The sequence below is a fragment of the Oryx dammah genome, unplaced genomic scaffold (genome assembly GCF_014754425.2).
Source record: "Oryx dammah isolate SB20612 unplaced genomic scaffold, SCBI_Odam_1.1 HiC_scaffold_21, whole genome shotgun sequence".
NCBI lineage: Eukaryota > Metazoa > Chordata > Mammalia > Artiodactyla > Bovidae > Oryx > Oryx dammah.
This window is the reverse complement of record NW_024070205.1, coordinates 57,737,487-57,762,263: the sequence shown is the minus strand read 5'-3', so window position 1 is coordinate 57,762,263 and position 24,777 is coordinate 57,737,487. Positions and strand designations below refer to the sequence as shown.

The 24,777-nt window shown below is 38.3% G+C and overlaps 1 protein-coding gene across 1 annotated transcript in view; it reads left to right on the top strand.

Moving 5' to 3' along the window:
- The window catches only part of LYPLAL1 (lysophospholipase like 1), a 31,444-nt gene extending 23,908 nt beyond the window's left edge, over positions 1–7,536 (top strand). The window contains exons 4-5 of the mRNA XM_040263263.1: positions 4,572–4,687; positions 5,480–7,536. Of these exons, the coding sequence (XP_040119197.1) occupies positions 4,572–4,687; positions 5,480–5,698 (335 nt within the window). The 3' untranslated portion in view covers positions 5,699–7,536. The remainder of the gene's footprint in view (positions 1–4,571; positions 4,688–5,479) is intronic.
- Positions 7,537–24,777: the final 17,241 nt, after the last annotated feature.

The window sequence follows — 24,777 nt, the reverse complement described above, 5'->3', positions numbered from 1 at the left end:
TAGTTTAAAAACAATGTTTTTATGGTATATGGTATAACCCTTTTCCAGTAGTTTACACAGCTTGCTACTGCTGCTAAGTCACTTCAGTCGTGTCCGACTCTGTGTGACCACATAGACAGCAGCCCACCAGGCTCCCCCGTCCCTGGGATTCTCCAGGCAAGAACACTGGAGTGGGTTGCCATTTCCTTCTCCAGTGCATGAAAGTGAAAAGTGAAAGTGAAGTCGCTCAGTCGTGTCCAACTCTTAGCGACCCCATGGACTGCAGCCTACCAGGCTCCTCTGTCCATGGGATTTTCCAGGCAAGAGTACTGGAGTGGGGTGTCATTGCCTTCTCCGTTACACAGCTTAGTCAGGTCAAAAATGATGCTTCTCATACTAAATTTCCAAATTATTCATAGAAGTTTTAAGTACTGGAGTTCCAAAAAAAAAAAAAAACTACCAAAAGGTTTACATTATAATGAGGGAGATAACAAAATAAAGTGTCTTATACAATCCAAGTATTACTGTAAAAGTATTTACAAGGTATATAGTGTGAACAGTGAAGAATGAACATACAGATTTTGCAGGGTGGGGGAAGCTGAAAAGTTCTTCTTAGAAGAGATAATTTCCAACTGAGTTTTAAAGAATGAATGAGAATATGGCTGGTAAACAAGGGAAACACATTCATGAAAGAAAACAAGGGACACACTAAAATGTCTCAGGAACTACTAGTTTGGTGTACATTCTACTGCTAGGATTATTGAATTACATACAGAGAATGAGTCAGTCGGGTGAGCATTTTAAAAGGAATACACTGACAACACTGTGGAGGCTGAAGGCCAGGGGAAGAGGCAGTAGATCCAGTAGAATGAGGGACCAATACATGCAGTGTTTCAAGACTTTGGAAACACAAGGCTGTAAGGTTACACTTGAGGACCCTGCACTCAACTGTAGGTTTTAGCTGAGAAAAGAAATTCTTTGTTTGCTTATTTTCGTCAGTGGGAATATATTTCTTTCTTAATGGAAAGAATAAACTTTGGTTTGATAGGAGGATCTGGGCCAAATCTTTAAATGTGTTCCTTAGAGACACTCATGAATCCTCAGCCTGTACATTAAGAATATCAGATATAAGAAAGTGTATTTTTATATATTTATATATTTATACCATACGTAATTCTTCAGAGTGTGTGATAAAAATTAGGGGAAACACAAGCAGTAATTAGTGACTTTTAAATTGCTTTCTGAATTTGGTATCATAGCTGTTCCTGGATTCAGGAAACCTGGACTCAGATCCTGCATTCTGAGAAAATTATTAAAATACAGTTTAACACTAAAAAGTATTTAAATTATACTCATTTTCATATAGTATCTTTCTTGATCCTTCTAATAGGTAAGATAGAAAATGATTACTCACCCTTCGGATAAGAAGAAAGTAAAATTCAGAGAGATTACTGGCTAAAATGGAGTTGGGACTAGAACCCAGATCTATTGATTAAGTCAGAAACTTTGTCCCATAATGAGATTCCTTTTTTAGCCACTAGGTGGTGATAATTTGTTGTTAAGAGAAAATGACATAATTTAGGTTTAATTTTGGTCTGGGATGTATAGAATCTGACAAATGATAATGACCAGATTATAAAAATTTTAATAATATGAGTGTATTAGCAGAATTGAAGCATGGATAATCATGTGCTTCTGGAATTACACCTAAATATTTTACATGGATGCTGTAAATACCCATCATGAGGAAAGTGGTTAAGGGAATAATGGTTAGTTAATACAACTGAATGTTATGTGACTGATATATACTGTATATACACATTTAGAAGGCACTTGGTATATTTAGTATGTGCTCGATGAGTAAAAGAAAATAATTATAGAATTTCATAACTGTTTAAAGACATTCAAATCAGTATTACAAGAAAGTAAGGTATAAAATTGTCCATATAGAGTGAGTTTAACTGCTAAAATAAATTTTTAAAACATGTCATAGTTATATATGAGTAGTGATATTTTGGGTAACCCATTTTTTTTATTTTTGTATGATGGAAACACTTTATTCAGTGGACATGTATTAGCATATTAATTTTAAAAAAAGATTTAAAATTAAAATGAAGGGATGGTTGCAGTTACCAAGATGAAACCTAGCTCTACAATTTCCAGGCTCACTTTCCTGACATTATATATGTTTCTTCGGACGATCTTAGAGGTAAAACTGGAAAGTGATAGCATCTTTCTACCTTCTTTCAACATAGATATGTCTTAAATAACTTGCGTTTCTTCAACAACAATCATCAGAACTTTTAAGACTTGGGATTGCTGTTTTAATAGCTTTCCATAGAAGATGATAAATACTCTATTTATCCTATAAACCTTATATAAGAGAAAATATACAAATATGGTTGGCATAATTTATATGTTCCCAAATTTTTGAAACTTTATCACGATTCAGTCTGAAGAATAATTACATATAAATCAAATGAGAAAATTGTTGAAATTTGAATGTAGAGTGGATTTTATTGCATTTTAAAAATCCTATTCAACTGATGATAAACGTGAATTATAAGTTCCCCATCCCCTTGCCCCCAATTTTGTTTTCAGATAGATTAGCTTGGTTTTCCCAGTGTAGTTTTTATACATTGTTACTGTTTTATTTCATTTAAGGAGTTCATAAAAGCTAGGTTTATTATTTTTTAACATGTTTTATTCAGCCTGTTAATCTTAAATGTATGTTGAAATGTTAACTCTTGACGTTTTAATACTTTGCCAGCAACTATAAATATACATTATAAGTATTACCTACAATGAGTTTTCTATTTGGTATTTACTCATTGAACAGTATATTTTATATTGCATTTTAGACACTTAGATGGAAAATGAATTCAGATAACTAGTCCTTTGTGTTAAATTTTCTTCTGTCAGAAGGAAAAAATGCATAAAGTCCCTTTTCCTACCGGTGTCCACAATGTTAAAGGTGACTGTATTGTCAGAGATCACTGGTGAGGAATTGCAGACTACCTCACAAGATTATAAATGGATAAGGGACTTAGATTGAATCTTAAAATAATAAATTTTCAGTGAGTTCATTTTTCTTCATTATAAATTATGAGAATTGAACTTGAGGTTAAATGTCTTTGGATGCCTTTGTTAATAATGACATTTCATATGTGAGAAAGTGTTTTCTTTTTAGTTTTTGTTGTTATTGCTGTTAGATTGGACCCATCAAGGAACTCTGAAATCACATAAAGTTTGATTAGTTAATAAAAATGAAGTGATGGGCTGGTTGCATTGAAGGTGTAAAATTTTCTCAGTAGGTGTACTTTTATAATAATTTTTAAATATGCTTTTGCTTACAAACCTCTTTTTGTTCACATTTTGTCTTTGTATGACTTTTTTAAGATCTTTACCACTTTAGATTTAAATATCAAATTTAATTATCTTAGCTACATTATTTTCTTAATGAAACATTAGTTTAATTTTTGCTCAATTTATGAATTTTGAAGCTTTTTTCCTAATCATTGGTATGCAGCTTAGGTTATCTAGAACGTCATTGTCCAATAGCATAGCCCCTAGCCACATGTGAGTATTCAAACTCCAAATCTAACTAGGTAAAATTAAATTAACATTTAGTTCCTCAGTCACACTAGTCACATTCAATATTTTGCTTAGGTACATTTGGCAAAAGTATTATTTACGCTCTTGAATTTCTCCAAAAATATAAACGGTGTTCCTGCAGGCTTACTTTCTATAACATGCGGATTTCTTTTAAAGCATGAGATGTCTTTTAATTCTCAGTCAAGCTAGGGAATGTCACACTACGTCTCCAAGCTGGGCCACTCTCTCTTCTGGGTCCTGTCATGTCCCCATCTCCACATTTTGTGATGTGTCTCTTTTCTCCTCGAACAGAACGATCCATGTATTTTAATTTGTATATCTCCAATGACTAGTGTCACGCCAATGACAGTGATTGGCTCATAAAAGACAATATAATTTTGTTAAGTGAATAAATTTTTTCCAAGCTTTTTTAAAAGTACATATAAGTATATGTTTTAATTGTACCATCACAAGTTAGTTTCCAAAATAATATGATAATACAAAGATATTTTAACTAGCTCACCAAATTTTTGATCATCCTTCCTAATTCAAAGATCACTAAGCATATATGAAAAACTCTAGCTTATAGTTTGGCAACTAAGACAAAAAGGTGCATGTTATTAATTGTAGTGTGAGTACTCCTATAAGTATAAACAAAATATAAGTAGACATTAGACGTTTAAGTAAATAACACTTGTGTTATGTCTCATATATTTTGAATTATGATAAATATTTTTACTTGATGACCAAGATTTATTTCTTTGTGTAATTCTAGTTCCTTTGATAACAAATTATTTTACTAGTGATGACATAGATGGAATAGTGTTATTTACTCATGGCAGGTCTTTTTCCGTGAGATCTAAAGTAGACTAAATTTTTCTTTTGCGTTGTATCTCTTTTAGGTCTCCAGATATTTATGGAAGATTGGCATAGCTATATCTTGTTCCAAATTAGCATTATTCTGATTTTACTGACAAGTGAATTTTTGCTTCTTTTAGGAGGATTTTCTATGGGAGGGTGCATGGCAATGCATTTAGCATATAGAAATCATCAAGATGTGGCAGGAGTATTTGCTCTTTCTAGTTTTCTGAATAAAACATCTGCTGTTTACCAGGTAAGTTTCAGATTTTAAAGGCAAAACAGAAGAAAAAAAGTGAGACATTCACACATTGAAACTAAAACAACATTGATAATTACACAATAACAGTTGCTTCACAGAGCATTCCTGGGAATTCATGGGCAAATTAGCTGTATTGATTAATTCCAGCTGGTCATTCTTGTTTAAGAAATGCCTTGTACAAAGAATATTGTTAATCAAAGTCTCAAAGGGGAAAGGATAAAAAGTATGTATATAATATATATGCATCCTGTATACATATTAAAAACATAGATGATTTTAACTAGGTTTGCTAATTATAACTTAATCAAACCAAAGAATAAGTTACATGGCTGACACCTCTTTTGCAGCATTATTCCCAATTTATGAATGGAATGTAATAGTGATAAGCCTCATTACCAGGAGTAGAACCAGCAGGTACAGAAACGAGAACAAGAATGCCATTTTTCCCCTGTGTTCCTCCCTCTCTCCACTCTATGTGAAAAGGGTTGTCTTGCCAGGACACGAGGTTTCTTCAGGAAATGCTTTGACTGTTTTTGAAACAGCCCTCTTTGGAGTAAATGCAGGTCCCACACAACTGCAGTTCCTGTAGTGCTATCAACCAGCTAAGCTCCTGAGCTGAGTCAATCAATGTATACCTCGGACATCACCGCCACTACTGCTTTTTCCCCTTTAAATATTGAAGCTTTGGTTAAATTGAAATTTTTCTGCCCTCCCTGACTTCCAAGAATATATACTGTTCTTAAATGAATTTCTTAAACTTCTCCATGTTTATATCCTCTTCTCTAGGCTCTGCAGAAAAGTGACGGTGTTCTTCCTGAATTATTTCAGTGTCATGGTACTGCAGATGAGTTAGTTCTTCATTCTTGGGGTGAAGAGACAAATTCAGTGTTAAAATCTCTAGGAGTGAGCACAAAGTTTCATAGTTTCCCAGGTGTTTACCATGAGTTAAGCAAAGAGGAACTAGAGAAACTAAAGTCGTGGATTCTTACAAAGCTACCGGACTAAATCAAGATTGATGTGTTAATATACAAGTAATGTCTTTATGAAAAGTGTTTTTTACTGTCTAGTTCTGATTTGATGAATAATTATTAAAATATTAAGAAATATCAACAGTTTACTTACTTGTTTTTGATATACTGAGCACCATAGATAGGAGTGCAATCTTATTAATGGTCAACATTAATTTAGGCAAACATCTGTGTATTATTTGTCAAATCCTTTGTAAATATTTGGAGGCCTTGTAAGTAATTGAATATTTAAATTTTACAATAATTAAACTAGCTTAACAGCAATGCGAAATCATGAAAAGATTTTAGCATGATATTATTTTCATCATCATTTTCTTTAAATTGCCTTTTAAAAAATATATTTATGTATGTATTCACATTAATTTTATTTTTGAAAGAATAACAGTGTGTGTGTGCTCAGTCGATCAGTTGTGTCTAGCTCTTTGTCATGCTTATGGGATTCTCCAGGCAAGAATACTGAAGCTAGTTGCCATTTCTTCCTCCAGGGGATCTTCCCAACCCAGGAATCGAACCCGGAGCTCCTGCATTGGCAGGCAGATTTTTTACCACTGAGCCAACAGGGAAGCCCAAATAACATTGTACCCCATGTTTACAAAGTGGTTTCCCATTATCTCACCTGATCATCACTAGAGCTTGATGAAGTAAACAGAACCAGTTGTTACTGGTATTTGATAATAGTGATAGAAGGAATACAGACTTTCCCAAAGCCTCAAGAGCAAAGACTAAAATCCAGGCTGTCTGGTCTCAGCAGAGCTCCCCTTCTATGAACCCAGACTGCTGCTCTGCTCCAGTCCTAGGGTTCCAGTGCTCTCCAGATCCTAGTCAGCACTCAGTATGGCCAGTCCTTTTCAAAAATTTTGTCCATTCTAGTGGGTATATAGTATAACACTTTGTGTTTCTAAAAGCAATTTTTAGATGCTCATTTGCAGTCTATATAAATTGATGATATCTTTGTTCAAATATTTCATGTGAGTTTGATTAGGCTGTTTTTCTTATTGCATTGTAAGAGCTGTTTATATATGCTGGATAAAAATCCTTTGTTAGATAGATGTTTTACCAATATTTTCTTAATTCATGGCTTGCCTTATTTAGAGTGTAATTCAAAGAGCAGAAGTTTTTAATTTGATGAAGTCCAGTTTATTCATTTTTTAAAATTTATACTCTGTGCTTTTGAAGTCATATTTAAGCAGTCTTAAGAAAGCCAAGGTCACTAAAATTTTCTCATATTTTCTTCAACTAAAACACTCCTTTAGTGCTATAAATCTTCCAAGTTTTATATTAGAAGCATCTCACAATTTTTATATTTTGTGTTTTCACTTTCATTCAGGTCACATCTTTCTAAATTCCCTTTTGATTTCTTTAACCTTTGGGTTGTTTAACATTGTGTTATTTTGTCTTAATATACTGGGAATTTTCTAAAGATCTTTGCTGTTCATTTCTAATGTATGGTTAAGAAAGTATTCTTTATATGAATTGAAACCTTTTAAATTCATTGTGCCTTTTTTTATAGCCGAGAATATGGTCTGTCTTGGTAAATGTTTTTTGTACCCCTGAAAGCAGTACATGCTGCTCAGGTTAGGTGGCATGTTCTATACATATCAGTCAGGTCAAGTTGGTTGATATTTTTGTTCAAATATACTGTATCCTTACCTATTTCTGCCTCTTTATTTTATAAATTATTGAGAGAGGAGGATTGAAAGTTCCTACTGTAACTGTGAATTTGTTTCATTTGGCAGTTGCTTCAAGTTTTGCTTTATGTATTTTGAGACTGTTATTAAATGCATAAACATGTAATGTTTATGTTCCTCTGATGAATTGGCCTCTTTTTCTTTGTGAAATGATCATCATTATCCCTGATAGATTTTTTTGAGGGGGAGGGGGCTCTGAAATATTCATTGTGTGATATTGTTATAGCCCCTCTAGCTTCCTTTAGACCCTAGCTGATAACTGGTTTATGAGGTTGTACACACTGACTAGTGGGAATTCAGACTTTTCCCAGCCTTCTCTGAGCCTCAGTGATTGTTCTTTTAGGTGGCTCTTACTTTTCCTACACATATCTGATGGTGAACACTCTGCTAAAGATTTGAGAGGGCCTTCTGCAGAGCCCTGGCAATCTTGCAACTCTCTAATACTCTGTCCTGTAACTCTAAGCCTCTCAATCTTCTGGACTCCCTCAGCTCCCTCTGAGTCTGCTCTCCACGCTGTGGCCTAAAAAACTCTTCACACAATAAGCTGGGCACTTAATCCTTCCTAAAAGATGACTGTCCTGTAGTACCAGTGCCCAGTATCTGAAAATACAAACGTGGCCCAGCTTCTTAGTTGTTTCAGGTCAAAAACTAAACCTGGTCCCTCTTATTCCATCTTGGCTATCAGTTATAAGCAGAAGTCCCTTATTCTCCTTTTATTTGAGGCTATAAACTGTAAATTTGAAGAGGGAGGGATTGAGGAAGAAATGGAAGGAGAGAGAAAGACTGAGACTGAGAAGTCCAGAATTCCCTCAGAGGAGACTCTGCAGTGGTTTAATTATCTTAAGCCTTTAATGAACTTCAGCTTCTTGAAATTTTAAATGCTCTGCCTTGAATATACATGGTATCACTCGTGTTCTCATGTTGAAAGCCCTTAATGGCTGCAGTTTCCTCTAAGAGTAACATATGTACATGTCATAGATCAGGGTGTCAGGCTTATATATGTTGAATATATACATGCCAAATACAGTATAAAAGAAAGGGATCTAGATTTTTTTTTTGGTGAATGTTTGGAACTGAATTATGTGCATGTGTACTTAGTGGCTTCAGTTGTGCTGACTCTTTGCGACCCTATGAACTGTAGCCCACCAGGTTCTTCTGTCCGAGGGATTCTCTAGGCAAGAATACCAGAGTGGGTTGCTGTGCCCTCCTCCAGAGGATCTTCCTGACTCAGGTATTGAACCCACGTATCTTTACGTCTCCTGCGTTGGCAGGCGGATTCTTTACCTCTAGCACCACCTGGGAAGCCCTTAATAATTAAGTATTTGGGAATAAATCTCAGCCTCTGCCACAGTATACTCCTTTGTAAAAGTGTTGGAGGATCAAGTTTTACAGCATAGGTAAAAACCTTTAAAATAAAGTTACAGAAGGAAGGTATTGCTAGACTTGTTTTACCAGAGGTAGAGGGATGTGTGCATGTAATGGTTATAAATCTGTCTTCACAGTTTGATCTACACATAGAAGGTATATCTAAATATTTTATATAGATAATCTTCCATCCAGTTCTAGTCCCCTACCCATTAGGCTGATAGGATATTCAGCCTTAGTTATCTTTTACTGTTTTACCTCGTTCCAAATTATGCCAGTCTGGGGCCCCTTTGCATAGAGCAGTATCTTCAGGGGAGTCCCTCCAATATCCAGTGCTCACTCACCTTGAGATAACTATTACCCATATGGTGGTCTCTTAAAGCCAAGTGGTCTCTTAAAACCGCTCAGCCATTTTCTTCCTGCTCTGTTGCTTCACCCACATAAACATTTCCTAAGGCAAGAGAGTTGAAATAGTCTTGATACTTTCTTACCTGGGAGAGGAAGAATGGCAACAAGAGGAAAGCATAAATCAGTATCACAGTAAATTATGTGTGTTTATCTGTTGGAGAGATTGGAATTTTGCAAAAGAGGAGAGAGAAAGCTAGTATGTAAGTGAAGGAAGACATTCACTTTTTACTCTATACTTCTAATGTTTGAATTTTTATAATGGGCTTTATTGGTTTTGTATCCTTAAAGTGAAGTGAAATGTTTATTAATGGCATTTTTCCTCAACTAAAGACTGAACAGGAAGGCTCACCATCAGTGGTTAGAAAATTAAATATTTTCTTTATAGGAAGTTGATTACTTCAGTTAAAATATGGCAAAATGTACTAAGAACAAAATATGAAGCATGAAGCATACCAGCAATTTGGCTGTTGACAATTTATGGTACTTTGATATGTAAAATAAAATATCCAGATATCACTCAGCCAGAATATGCATAAACCATAAGTCTTTATCATATAAAAGGAATTTCTTGATACACAATAAGAGAACAGAATTACCATAGCCATCCAAACATTTCAAGAAAACTCAGTTTATATAATACACAAAGACAGCTGCTTCACAAAACTTTGTATACCGTTTTAACACGAGAAAAGCTAGAATTCTATTTACAGAGAACAAATGTACTGTTATGTATATTTTGATTCTACTTTATAATTTACCCTTTGGAACTAGTTTCTGTGGGTATACACAGGTATAGGCTTCTGAAGGGAAATATAGCCTCAGCATATTCCTACACTGAGGATAAGATGCACACCCCCACATGTGTTATCTGTGTCATATTTGTTAAATTCTGCCACTTAGCTGCAACCAGATCAGCTCAGTGAGTTTCATACAGCATTGCACTAAGACTGCTGTGAACAGGATTCCAAATACCAGGATGAAGTCAACCTGCAGCACTGCTTTCAGCTGCGGATCCCAGGGCTGTGGTCCAATCCAGCTGGACAAATCATGTGACCTAGTAAGGATGTGCCTCGGGAGGCCAGCTGTCCTTATGGCTCTGCATTAACCCTCCTACCCCGACCGAAGCATTCACCCAGGCATTGCGGGAGCAATTGCACAGACTCCACCTTGGCCTGTGAGGCCACAATCTCGGACAGTGTATCTATCCTCCACAGCAACCACAGCCATGAATTTAAGTGGACCTGAACACTTCCAGGAAAGAAATAGTATCATTGATCATTTTAGCTCAAGATAGGCACAAATTTCATACCAGTTTTTCAAAGTGGATGGTTTCCATTGTAAGATCACATCCCTTACGACCTTAGGCTGTATGTAAATAACAAATTGGTTATCATCTCTCTAGTACGCTCACCCAAATAATCACGGTAGCTTCATCTTGGAGCAATCTCCAATCATCCTAGACCTGCATGAGCTGTTTGTGGTATTTCCTAACACACTTGAAAGCCTATTATAGCAGGTGAAAGTCACTCTGTTTTCCAGTGATACAAGTTAATACCTACATTACAATTATCAGGCCCTTCAAATGGGACCTCCATCAGCCAAGGGCACAGATAACAGTGTCTCCAGCATGACCTTCTGGCCAGCTAAGAAGCCTGAGTTCTCAGTTCAGTTTAACAATTGAGTTTAGTCCTTGTCTTTGCAGAAAATGCCCCGAGGGAAGTCACCTGGCCTGTGCCCTTTATCCACACCACCAGGTGTGTGGCATTTGTCCATACCACAGAATGAAAAGGGGACAGTTAGGAGAAGGGGTGTAGGAGAGAGAACTCGAAGGGTGGGGTATGCTGACAGGTGTTTTTTGTTAGGGAAGGGTTTCTTCAGGAGCTGGGGACCATGCTTTGCTGTTTCCACAGACTTAGTAAGGTTAAGAAGTTATTCAGTCGCTGAGTCATGTCCAGCTCTTTGTGACCCCATGGACTGCAGCATGCCAGGCCCCTCTCTCCTTCACTGTCTCCCAGAGTTTGCTCAGATTCATGACCACTGAGTCGGTGATGCTATCTAACCATCTAATCCTCTGCTGCCCCTTTCTCCTTTTGCCTTCAGTCTTACCCAGTATCAGGGTCTTTTTCAATGAATTGGCTCTTTGCATCAGGTGCCCCAAGTATTGGAGTTTGAACATCAGTCCTTCCAGTGAATATTCAGGGTTGATCTCCTTTAGCATTGACTGGTAAAGAAGACTGGTAAGCAAGTCTTGAATCTTCTGTGAGGTTCAAGAAGGTGGCAGGAGGTAGACAGGTGGCAGGCCCAGCAGTCAGTTAAATTTAAGATGCTTGTAACAGCTTGGGAAACCTCACCAGGGTGTTTTTAAGCTTGAGGAAAGCTCCAGGGGTAGTCCTGAAAGACAACAATCAATGTCCCTCTTATCCCCGTAAGTTCCTGGAGTTGAACATGCTCTTTTCTGTTGCTTTCTCTCCATTTATTCATAATATATAACTTATTCCAGCAGCTGTAACTTCATCTTTTCTCTAGTTGACCGTTACTTGCACCCAGACCTTTCATCCAGGCAGGTTGGGTACAAGCGGGACAAAGGTATTTTTATAAAACCTATGGAGACCCGTTATGCCCCCCACATTGGCTCCCCACTACAGAGGGGCTCAGCAAACACTGTGCTCAGCCAATTAGTCATATTTATCTAAGATGATGTCATCAAAATAATCCCATATTTGTAAACCAGAGTAATTTGAATTCCCTGTCTGCTTTTACATGCTGCTTCCAGAAGGTTTACCGACCAGACTTGCCTGATTGCCAATAGGAAAAAGAGGAAGCATCACACTCGGTGGTCAAGAAGAACTTCAAAATCTCAAAAGAGCTTATATGATCCCCCAACACTTCTGACCCTTTATTCTTTACCCAGGAAACAGCTGAGAGGAGGTGGTCCCTTTTTGAGGACAGCTGTGTTCCTAGACCAGACTGCCTTACCAAGGTGTGTGGAGCAGAAGAAAGTGAAGGAGGCAGAGCCAGACATCTTTTGAGTCAGTTTTTGACAAGAAAGAATCCCAGAATTCTCAACAATACCAAATCCCAGTAAACTGCAGGGAGAGTTCAAAGCCTGCCGAATACCTGACTACCAGCCCATTGTTGAATTGTTTTGCAACAAAAGGCACCCCATTGCCAGACTGAAAGTCATCCAGAAATATAAGCCAAAAATAAAACAGATTAGTTTCATGATCCACTGAAACAGCAACACATAGGCTAAACAAGTATTAATAAGCAGTGAGGCACTACCGATAACCCCAAGAAGAGGTCAAAGGTCAGCTGTAATCAATGTGTCAGGACCAAGTTTGGGCGATGCCCTGGCCATGTGGTCGCCTTTGCTGTCAGACAACTAGGTCAGCTTTAGTCAGGACTCAGAAGTTTGGCATGCAAGGGTAGCCTGTGGATCAAAAACATAAGTTCTTTTACTTTGTGCCCAACATAATGGTTGATGTGTCACCTGTCTAGTCTAATGACGGTTCAAGTAAGCAACGCTGACAGTCTGGCAGGACAGGCTCAACCAGCAGCTTGATTCCAGTCAGTTTCAGCAGCAAATGGGTCCCCTTCCATGCATGACTCAGACGGTTCAATCAGCAGGCACTGTTTGTTTCCTAGGTTAGCAGTGCCAAAGGGGGTTGTCCTGAATCTTCCAGTCTGTGGTTTTTCCAAGTGACAGTCCAAATAATCAGGCCATGGCCACAACCCAAGAATCAGTAAAAATATAATGAGATTTATCAAGTGTCATATTTGCCAGAGCTATAATAATGACCTTGAGTTTCTTGAGCAGAATGACCCTGTCCACTTTGAATAAGCTGGCCCTGAGCCTGACCGTTTGCAGCTGCCCAGTGGACATCACCAGATGTCAGCTTAGCCAAACCATCAGTGAAGCAGGCCCAGACATTATGGGGAACCTCTGTGAATCAAGGGCACCATTGAGCCAGCAACTTTGCTACAGGTGGGGAGTGGAATAGCTGCCATTTTTTCATGTAGGGCCAAGATGCTTCTGGGGCCAGGCTGGCTGCATGTTCGAAGGTACCATTTCCATTACTGGATCCTTTTCCCTTTGTTAGTCACCGAGTCTGTCGATCTATCCCAAAATGGAAATACCAGGACAGAGAATCACAGTTCCTCCAGGGGTCAGGCACTCAGTTTCAATAAGAGCTCAATAGTAAGCTGACAGTTGCTTTCAGAAGAGATAAAACTGGTAGTTGTGTCGAGGAGGCAATGAGTCTAAACCCTAAGGGGCACCTCCAAGTGGAGGCCACCTCCCTTTGCTGGAAGCTCCTATTAGCAGCAGCATCAGTCACAGAGACTTGTAGCTCAAAGGGATCATTGAAGATATAGGGCCCTAGAAGTATCAGCACTTCTCTACATGCAAGTCTTCCCAAACAGGAAGAATCCCTTTTGGATCTTATCAGCATTTACAATATAAAGCATGTAAAACATAAATACCAGTTACATATTCAGCAGTGGAAGCCAGAACAATAATACATTGAATCAACACAGACGACTCCACTCTGTGGGTCATATTAACTTCCCTTTGTTACTGTGAACTCTGTCCAAATCCCAGCAGTTGAATTTGGCCGTACACTCACTAGTGGGACCCAGTTGGATGGTAACGTAGTTGCCAGTATCCACTAGAGCCACAAAAGTTTGAATCACTTCTCTTCCCGACACTCCCTAACCTATTTGATAGATTGTGACTTCTCATCCCTTTTGGGAACACAGCAATGTTACCTAGCCCCTAACCGTCTTGCTCCTTAAACCAGCTGAGTGAAAGGAGACAGGAGGGTCACAGGGGCGTGATGAGGGAGAGTGACTCCACGCAGTAGCAGTCAAGGAGTCACGTTTCAGTTTTGGGAGGGGTGCAATAATTTATTTAGATTGTTGGAGTCAGTTTCTCAGTCTTTAGGGGATCAACCTCATCAGCATTGTCAACCAAGTGTAAGACAATAGAAGCCTGAATAGCAGTCAATGGCCTATCTGTGGTTTCCCATGGGAAATTGTCTCAGAGAAATTTTCCCAGAGGGCCAAAGCTCCCTGAAAGCAGGCAGGGCCCACTGCACAAAAGTAAAACAAAGCTCCAAGGCCTTTTACTTCTTTCTTCAAATAGATCTAAGTTTGGCATAAGAGACAGCAAGAGGGTCTGAGCCATAAGCCAGCCCAGCTGTTCTGTTACTCCCTAGGGAGCATCCGTACAGGATCCTCCCCATGTACCAGATGAACCAGAGAACATTCCAAAGACTTGCCTGAAATCTCCTCAAAGGAACTGTGAATTTCACTCCTTTCATATTCAAGGCAGGTACTTGTCTCTGTAACTGTTGTCTGCAAGAGAAAAGATCCTTCTGCTTGTCCAGAATGAATGATAGTATCAGTTACTCTAAAGGGGTGGGCCCACGACTGAGATTGACCAAGGTCCTTCCACTGGAGGAGAATTAGTGATGAACAGGGTACCAGTTGGATAGTTGTCTGGATCCCATTCGTTAGCCCACAACGGCCTCCCTGATTGTAACTGAACACAAGTGTGTATGCCCGATGCACAGTGAGGCCAAACTAAACGAAAACTGAGTCTGGAGCAGAGAAAGGTTTATTGCAGAGCCATGCAAGGAGACAGGTGGCTCGTCGCCAAAGAACTCCGAACTCCTTGAAGGGTTTCAGCAAAACACTTTTAAAGGCAAGGTGAGGGAGGGGTGTGGTTAGTTGTGGCAAACTTCTTGGTGTAGGAATCCTCTCTTCTTGCAGCTGCCCATGTAGGTCAGGTCAATATGTTCCTATAAATCTCCAACAAGACAACTGTTTTTCTCTGCTCTGCAACTTTTTTATCTCTATGTAAACGGAGGTCAGAGCCCTGAGAGAATAGACTATCCTCCATAGTTCAGGGTATAGGCAACAGTGGTACAGAGCGAGCATGACTCAGCACAGGAAGAAGACTAGATCTAATATGGAGTCAGATTTGTTCCTCTCTATTCCATAATTTCTCCTTATGAAGAGCAACTAAACTGGAAGACCATTTGACCATACAATTTGTTCAGTGTGTTTGCTGCCATTTCCCTTGGACTTCCCTCAAATTCTGCTCACCACCCTGCAAAGCTTTGTTCTTTCCTTTCTAGAAAATGAGTGTGAAATTTAATTTGAAATATTGGGTGGATATTTTACTAAAATGTAAAATACTATTTTATAATACACTTTCTTTGTATTTATATACATTACCTTTGTGATATTATTTCGACCTTTTAGTCCTGGATTGGTTGCAAAAGCCATATGTGATTTTTATATTGGAAATAGAATTAATGGGTCTATGATGAATAGTGGACATCCTGTTTTGAAGAAATCATATTTTGGGCAAAATGCCCATAAGAGACATGTTTTTGCCAATAGTTTAGTTCAGAGCCTCTGGGATCTTTCTTTCCTTTTTTTTTTTTTTCTTTTTAAGAAGTGATGAGAAAGTTTGACGCTTTTTTATTCTATTTTGAATTCACTTTAGAGCTGATTTCAAAACAGCTTGTTATTTCAGTTTTTGTTATTATAAAAAACTCATGCTTATTTGTTTGTTTTATTTTGGCATTTCACTACCTACTCTTAAGGCCATAGAATTATTTTTACTAAAAATTCACTCTGTTTTCATTTTCTGTTTCTTTCTTCCCACCTCAATTTTTTTCTAGTCAGTTGATGGTTTGTCCAATAGAAATTATAGAAACATTTGACATATTAGTTACTTGACATATTAATTTTGGCCACTTCTGGTATGCTTTCTTTTGCCAATGAAATTATTTTAAAATTGGGTGGGAGTGTTTCTGAGCAACAGAAGTCTTTCCCTTGGACATTAAGTATTAAGCCATTTTCTCTATCATATAGCAAGAAAGAAGTTTTAAAACCTAAGTCCACGGCATGCAATTGGCAGAAGCAAATAAATGGTTCTCTTTAAAAATTTCACTTCAACAGCAATAAATCTCTAGTTAAATTTCAAACCAGAATTTTTAAATGGCAAATGAAAAAATATACTGATTTCAAATAGTAGCTAGAATTCTTTTTTTTTTTTTAACATTTCTTAATTATCCTGTGAAATATCAAGTGAGATTTAAGGCAGCCAGTTAACATTGTCTTAGTTCTGCCATAGAATCAAAGAGTTTTTACTGCTGGAGGGAATTCAGAGATGATGGTGTTACACATACTGAAACTGAGATCCAGAGACAGTCAGTGATGTATGCATAGTCCTGAATAAGCAGGACCAAAACTTTCATTATGCCACATTATATCCAGAAGGTATAGCTAAACATTCACATACATTTCAAACATTTTAGGTTCAGAGTCATTTCATTTCCTTTGTAGACATTTCCTATCCAGGCTCCTTTTGGCCCCATTTCTACCATTTTGCCAAATGAATGTAGTGGTCTCTGCCTCAGTGTAGTAGCAGACCCAGCCTCATTTTTAAGTACTGGCACAGATTTAAGACTTTGTAATGACTTCTGTGTTTACATCAGAACCATTTCTATCCGAGTTCTATTTTCTGAATCCCATAACCTACTCCAGTCTTTATCTTATTTGATACCTTTATAGAACGTGACGCTTTGATTAACCCCTGATTCTGGTGACTCAAGTCTTCCAGCCTGAAGACTGTATCCTCTCTCTGGGTGATCTTCTACTTTCATGGCTTTGAAAAGCTGGCTCCATAGCTACACCGCTGGTCCCAGGCTCTCATTGTCACTCCACATCTGTGTTTTACACTTCCTGCTGGAGTTTCCCACCTGGTTGTCAGACAGCCAAGATACATCTTGTATTTTCAAAACATTGCAAAATTTTCACACTTTCCAAATGTGATTTGAATTTAAAAAAAAAATCTCTCCAAGTTTCTGTTCCCTCATCTGTAAATGGATTTGTTAGGAGATTATATATAAAGAGCTCAGCACAGCAAGTGGAGAATTATTACTTTGTTGTCCACTCCAGAACCTACTTCTGTTGTGATCTGCTTTCCATGACCTTCCTTCTGCATAATAATACCTTTGTGTCATACCCTACTCTTCCCCCTCTCTCATCTTTTCATCAAGTCAGTTAACAAAGCCTTCTGATGTTATATCAATGAGAGATGTTTCCGTTTTGACCTCTAAACCAACCTCATCATCATCTCTGCCTTAGTTCTGGTGATCAGTGAAGAGCCTCTGGTCTCTTTTGTCTGTTCATTCTCCAGCATGCCATCAGAGTTAATGGCTACCTCTTCTACCTAACAACCCTGCTATTTGGGCAGGCTTCCCACTGTCTTTAGAGAAAAATTAAGGTTTTTTTATCTAAGCAGTAAATCCCTTTACAACATAGTACCTAGCTACTATTTCAGTGTTATCTCCTGCCCTTCCTTTCTCCCAAGTCACAGTGCATGTGAATACACAGACACACACACACACACACACACATATGATTTTCCTTAAACACACCAAACATTTTCACAATTTTCAGTTCAGTTCATTCGCTCAGTCGTGTTCGACTCTTTGTGACCCCATGGACTGCAGCATGCCAAGGCTCCCTGTCCGTCACCAACTCCCAGAGTTTAGTCAAACTCATGTCCATTGAGTCGACGATGCCATCCAACCATCTTATCTTCTGTCATCCCCTTCTCCTCCTGCCTTCAATCTTTCCCAGCATCAGGGTCTTTTCAAATAAGTCAGTTCTTCACATCAGGTAGCCAAAGTATTGGAGCTTCAGCTTCAGCATCAGTCCTTCCAATGAATATTCAGGACTGATTTCCTTTAGGATGGACTGGTTGGATCTCCTTACTGTCCAAGGGACTCTCAAGAGTCTTCTACAACACCACAGTTTAACTTTACCTTTACCTATTACCTTTAGCACATATTTACCTTTAGCATATTCTTACCTCCACTTGGAATACTCTCTCCTCCTTCAACTGACAAACTCTTAACACTTAAGACACAGATTTTGAGTGACCTAATCCTTACCCAGTTGTCTTTGACAGAAGAATGTGTTGTGTTCTCCATGTTTCTGTATTTATTTGTTATATGTCGGCCCCACCAACTGTGAATTTTGAACTCAAAGGCAAGGGGTATTTTTTTTTTCCCCCTCTTCAATACTTCCCTGGTGGCTCAGACAGTAAAGAATCTGCCTACAGTGCAGTAGACCTAAGTTCGATCCCTAGGTCAGGAAGAGCCCTTGGAGAAGGAAATGGCAACCCATTCCAGTATTCTCACCTGGGAAATCCCATGGACAGAGGAGCCTGGTGGGCTGCAGTCTGTGGGGTCACAATGAGTCAGACACAACTGAGTGACTTTCACACCTAGTAAAGTGACTGGCAATAGAAAAACAACGGACAACAGGAAAGCAATGAATGGCTGATAACATAATTACCATTTCCTGCTGGGTTGCCATAGGCCAATTATTCTTGTAAATTGAGTCATTCTGATGTTTCCTCACAATTACATTTGGGCTAATTACTCTTATGCAGAAATATACAATTGACAGTGTTTCTTCCTCATTGTATCTTATCAAATGGCTCATGGTTTCAATATAGCCCATATTTAGATATGTTTACTTTGATCATTTTATCAATAGGGTAACTTAAGTATTATTCACTATAAGATTACTTTCGTACATTTTGCAATTAGTAAGTGTTTTGTGAAAGAAGTAATATGAAACCATGGCAATGTATTATTCTTCATCAAAGTTTTAATTTGTTTATTTGCTGATATCAAAATCAACTCATGGCTTCCTATATTATTCCACTGAATAATATGTTGTAGTATGATGCTGTCATTTCCTTTGGATACTGAAAATTTTCCCAGAATTGGCCAGTGAGTGCCTTTTTGAGTTGGATTCAATGTTCTTTTCACAAGTTCCTTTCCTTATTTGAACATTGTGTTATTTTACAGCTCACAAAAGATGTATCAGGCACATCCTGTATTTTTCTTGCCCAAGCCACCAAATCAATTATTTCTCCAAAGACTCCTGGTTCTGATTTAGTGTAACATAAAATTCAGAAACCATCTGGACACTAAGTAGACTCATTCTTTAGGATATTTGTTTCCAGGACCTAGTGGAAAGAACTATGGATGAATTTATCTATATACATACACACATTAATGACTGTATTTAAGTATATGTATATATACTTATATATATTCTATATTATCTATATATAATATAAGTATTATACAATATATTAATACATACATTTGCATATATTTACATTATATAAATACATATATGCATATATGGGATGAGTTCATACATGTACCTCTAATTCCAATAAAAGTGATTATTCTACTCCTGAGTTGTATTAGAGCCAAATTTTACCATCTCCCAACTGTGAATTTTACTGAAATTTTGCAAGCTGATAGTTTGACATTGGTCATGGTTGGAGTCTTTACACCATGGAAGCTGTCAAACACTCCCCTCTATGTGTCTGATTTATAATTTGCGACTGAAACACCCATCTTGCTTCTGAACAACAAACCAAAATTTCCTTGCCAGATGTCTATCAGTTCATTGACTTCCTCTCATGAGCATCAACTCCAGGTTTAGAAGTCTCATCATCCTTTCCCCCCAATTCTGCTTCTACTCCTGATGTTCACCTTGTAGCTAAGAAGACAGCTTTTTCCCAGCCCCATAAACAAGAAACAATAGAATCATTTTCATTCACTTCTTAATCTAAACCTTCTTCAATCTAGTCCTCAAATTCTGTTGAGTCCATCTCTGAAACATTTCTTATATGTCCCTCTTTATTAGCCCCTGTCATCATAAGCACAGCGTTATTTTGGGTCTTTGCTTTTTTCTTGCATGGTCAACTGAATTCATAAACTTGTTACATTGAATGAGAGATAATGTATGATAATGGAATACCTTCTGACTTTTTTCTGAAATGTGTTAAAGTTTAGAATTATCAGTACAGAGTGACTCTACCTGCAGAAATCCTGATCAACTGTGACTTTTAAAACAGTTATAAATCTCACAAAGAAAAGTTGGAAAAGTGCTCACTGGTTTGGTATAGCTGTCCAGTGCTGTCATTAAGGATCTAGCCTTTTCTATTTGTTCACTCTGTCATTCCGCTAGGAATGTTGGCCTTTTTCCTGACACTTGTCACCCTATAGTCACAAAATGACTGCCAGAGAACAAGACAGTTCATCCTCACACCACAGCAATTTGTGCAAGAAGAAAGAGAAGGCACAGCACAAGAAAGACTTCATCACTTGTCTTTTTACAATCAATGTAATCTCTCCCAGAAGTCTCCCAACGGTCTCCTCCTTCCGTAGGAGTTTTCAGAACTCTGCTACGTGGCCCCAGCTCCCTTAGAAATAAAGTCATACTTAGTCAAAGTTCTCAGACTTTGTTAACAATATATATACTTTTAATTTGAAGTTTACAGCAACTCTTTCTGTTGGGTAAATATGTAGAGAAAACCACATCTGTTTTTTCTAAACTTGTTGACACCCTTATCAGTTCAGTTCAGTTCAGTTCAGTCGCTCAGTCATGTCCGACTCTTTGCGACCCCATGAATCACAGCACGCCAAGCCTCCCTGTCCATCACCAACTCCCAGAGTTCACTCAGACTCGCGTCCATCGAGTCAGTGATGCCATCCAGCCATCCCATCCTCTGTCATACCCTTCTCCTCCTGCCCCCAGCATCAGGGTCTTTTCCAATGAGTCAACTCTTCGCATGAGGTGGCCAGAGTACTGGAGTTTCAGCTTTAGCTTCATTCCTTCCAAAGAAATCCCAGGGTTGATCTCCTTCAGAATGGACTGGTTGGATCTCCTTGCAGTCCAAGGGACTCTCAAGAGTCTTCTCCAGCACCACAGTTCAAAAGCATCAATTCTTTGACACTCAGCCTTCTTCACAGTCCAACTCTCACATCCTTACATGACCACAGGAAAAACCATAGCCTTGACTAGATGGACCTTAGTCTGCAAAGTAATGTCTCTGATTTTGAATATGCTATCTAGGTTGGTCATAACTTTTCTTCCAAGGAGTAAGCGTCTTTTAATTTCATGGCTGCAATCACCATCTGCAGTGATTTGGGAGCCCCCAAAAATAAAGTCTGACACTGTTTCCACTGTTTCTCCATCTATTGCAGGGGTCTAATTCCACCAAGATGACAGAATATGTGTTTATTAGTTCAAAGAGCATTCATTGTATATTATTGTAAATGCTAGGATATGGTGGTTAACGTTACAGACAAAAATTCCTGCCCTGAAGGAGCTTCCATTCTCGTGCCAATCTGTGCTTCATTAGAGGAAATCTGAACCCAGATGATAGTTGATCAGAAGATTTCTCAGAATTTCCTTTTCTTACTTCCTATCACTCAACTTTACTCTTTCAAAACCAGAAGTCAGCTCTGACCTAAATTTGTATATTTGACTCTGACCGAAATTATGTTTTTCCTGGCTAATATTTCTTAGTTTGTGAAGTGAATTTGGGCTTCTTCCTACTTTTAAGTACTAACATTTGCAATGCTATTTTTGCATCTTTTTCTTCCTTTTGGTCATTTAGGGTGTTGAGAATTGTGTAGTCTTGCACTTTAAACAGCCACCCTTCCTTAAATTTAGTATGTCCCGCTGGGGACGAAACTTATACTTTAAATGGAAACTTTGGCTGTACGATATGGCTTTGGAAAATCGCCACAGGAATGTTTTTTGATTGTATAGGACTTGGCAATGAAAATAATTGGTTAAAGAAGTACATTAAATAATAATCCTTGGATTTTGACACCTTGGAGAAGAAAAGAGGGAATGTTATTATATCACTCTTTCTCTATGATATGCTTTTCTTACAAAAGAACAGTGTATATTTAACTAAATAATAACTTACTGCTTGATGTCTATTTTAAGAGGACATTTTATCAGTTTAGATGCTTTGGAACAGCATGTAATAGAAAATACTGACTCTGTCTTTGTCCACTTGGGCTGTTATAACAAAACACCACAGGCTGGGTGGCTTATAAAGAACAGAAATTTATTTCTCATAGTTCTAAAGCCTAGAAGTCCAAGATCAATGGGCCAGCCTTTTGGTGGAGGTCCTCTTCTGGGTTGTGATGACTTTTCACTATGTCCTCACATGACAGAAAGGTCAAGGGAGCTCTCTAGGGCCTTTTATAAGGTCATCATTCCCATTCATGAAGGTTCCTCCCTCATGACCTAATCACCCCCAAAGGCCCAGTCCCTTAATAGCATCACATAGGGCATTAGGAGTTTGTTTGTGGCTGGGGGTGGGGTTAGTGCAAACATTTAGCCTGATTTATGCAAAGAGTCGGACACGACTGAGCAACTGAACAGAACTGAACTGATATAGACTTTTTAAAAAAGATGTTTTAAAATTTTCTTTCAGTGGCTGTGTTGAGTCTTAGTTGCAGCCCATGGGATCTTTGCGGCATCATGAGAAGTCTCCTTAAGGCGCAAGAACTCTTAAGTTACGGTGCTCTGACTTAGTCGCCCTGCAGCATGTGGGATTTTAGTTCCCCATCCAGGGATTGAACACAAGTCCCCTGCACTGCAAGGTGGATTCTTAACCACTGGACTGCCAGGGAAGCCCCCATACATGTAGACTTATAAACTGAGTAAATAAGTACATGTGTGATCTCACATAATAAGAAGTCCAGAGGTTCCACTGGCTCCTCCACCACACAGCTAAGCTGTTAGGGACTCAGGCTCATTCCAACCCATGGCCCTACCACCCTAAAAGAGCTGACTGTGCCCTCAGGCCCACTCCACTCTGACTGAGTGTCGGCCTCAGAAGTGCCAGGCATTCCATTCAGACACAACGTCATCAAGTGGAAGAAGAAAAACCATCTTTTCCTTCCTAAAGGTCCTCCCCTCCCCCCACGCCGGAAGGCTCTCTTTCATGTGTTACTGACTAGATTTGGGTCACGTGCCCATTTCTAAACCAGTTGCTGGCAAGAGAAGAGAAGTGGGGTCATCAGGATTTGCTTAAATCAAGGTCCATTTCATAGAGCTGCGGATAGGAGCACTTTCTCATGATTCGCTGTATGGAAAGCAGATATCTAAACTCAGTTGGATTCTGCTAGGAAAGAAGAAGCTGGAAGGAGAGGAAATGGATGTGGAAGAAGCAACCGCTAAATAACTGCTGAGTAGGTTCTTAAGGGCTTCCCGGTGGCTCAGCAGTAAAGAATCCGCCTGCACTGAAGCAGCCACAGGAAACATGGGTTCCGTCCCTGGATCAGGAAGATCCCATGAAGGAGGGCATGGCAGTATACTCCAGTATTCTTGCCTAGAGAATCTCATGGACAGAGAAGCCTGGCGGGCTACAGTCCATGGAGCTGCAAAGAGTTAAACTTGACTGAACGTGCACCCACAAGTAGATTTTTGCTATTTGTCCAGTTTAGCAGCATCAATCCATTGGTCAAAAGAAAATTAGTTTAGGTAGGATTTTATTGTCCTGATTAGATGTTTTCAATAGTGTCTAAAAGCAACATACAAGTGAAACATGTATGAAGTTAACCTCATATCATTTAAAAAATCTTAGGTGCAATTGTAATTAAAGTTTAGCAGACAACCTCTAATCCCCAAATGTAGTACTCTGTCTCTATCTGTGGCTCCTTTCACCTTACTCTATTACATCCGTTGGTTTTAATGCCTGAAGTGTTATCTAAATGTTCAGCTGACATCCACATTTGTCCAGTTTAAATACCCCCCTAATTGGTGCACAGAAGCTTTCTAGGGTGCTGGTGGGAAGTTGTTTTCACTCAGGCATCTCTAGAGGAAAAGCTTAATTTGTGGGCAAACTGTGCCAAGGCAAGTCTCAGTCCAATCTTCATGGCAGAGTCACAGAATCCCACTTGGCCACCCACCCAAACAGATATTATTCTGATTCAGAAGTCACTTTAGAGGTCCTTTAAAAAAAATTTACTTGTCAAAATTTACTTATATAAATCCCTGAAAATAGCTCATAAAACTACTAACAATGACAGCTAACTTGTAGAAAGGCATTTTAAAAGAAATATAATTCTACTTTTAAATTAGTCCCTCTTGCCAGTATATTGAAATGCTTGGAATTTTAAGTAAATCATCCTTAAGTTCCCTTAACAATTTTGTACAGATGGAGGGCCACGTGGGTGAATATCTTGCATGCATGGGGATGAGATCCAGATGACGAGAACGTAGAAAGGGTTGTTTAATACATTTTAGTGGAGAACACTGAAAACATCAAACAGTGTGATTGTAAGCAATGGAAATAACTGTCCTAATGCTGTCTGAAACAATGCAAGAATATGAAGCTATCAAAACCTGTGGCGTCTTCATTCAGTCTTTCCCTGATCTAAAAATATTTGTGTTTTCTTTCAAGAAGAGGTTAAGCTTGAATGTCTAAGTATATTCAGACAAACATGTATGTTAATACACATAAAATTTTATGCAATGTGTTACATATATTACATATGTCATATATATGTGTATATATATATATATGCTTGTATGTATTCATATGTATGTAGGTTTTTTAGAGGATGTATGTCACTGGTAATTGATGGAAAATGTTCATTATCAAACTATTTTCTTATTTTCTTAACAACACCACCAAAGTGAGAAAATATAAAAATAAAAATGATCTTCATTT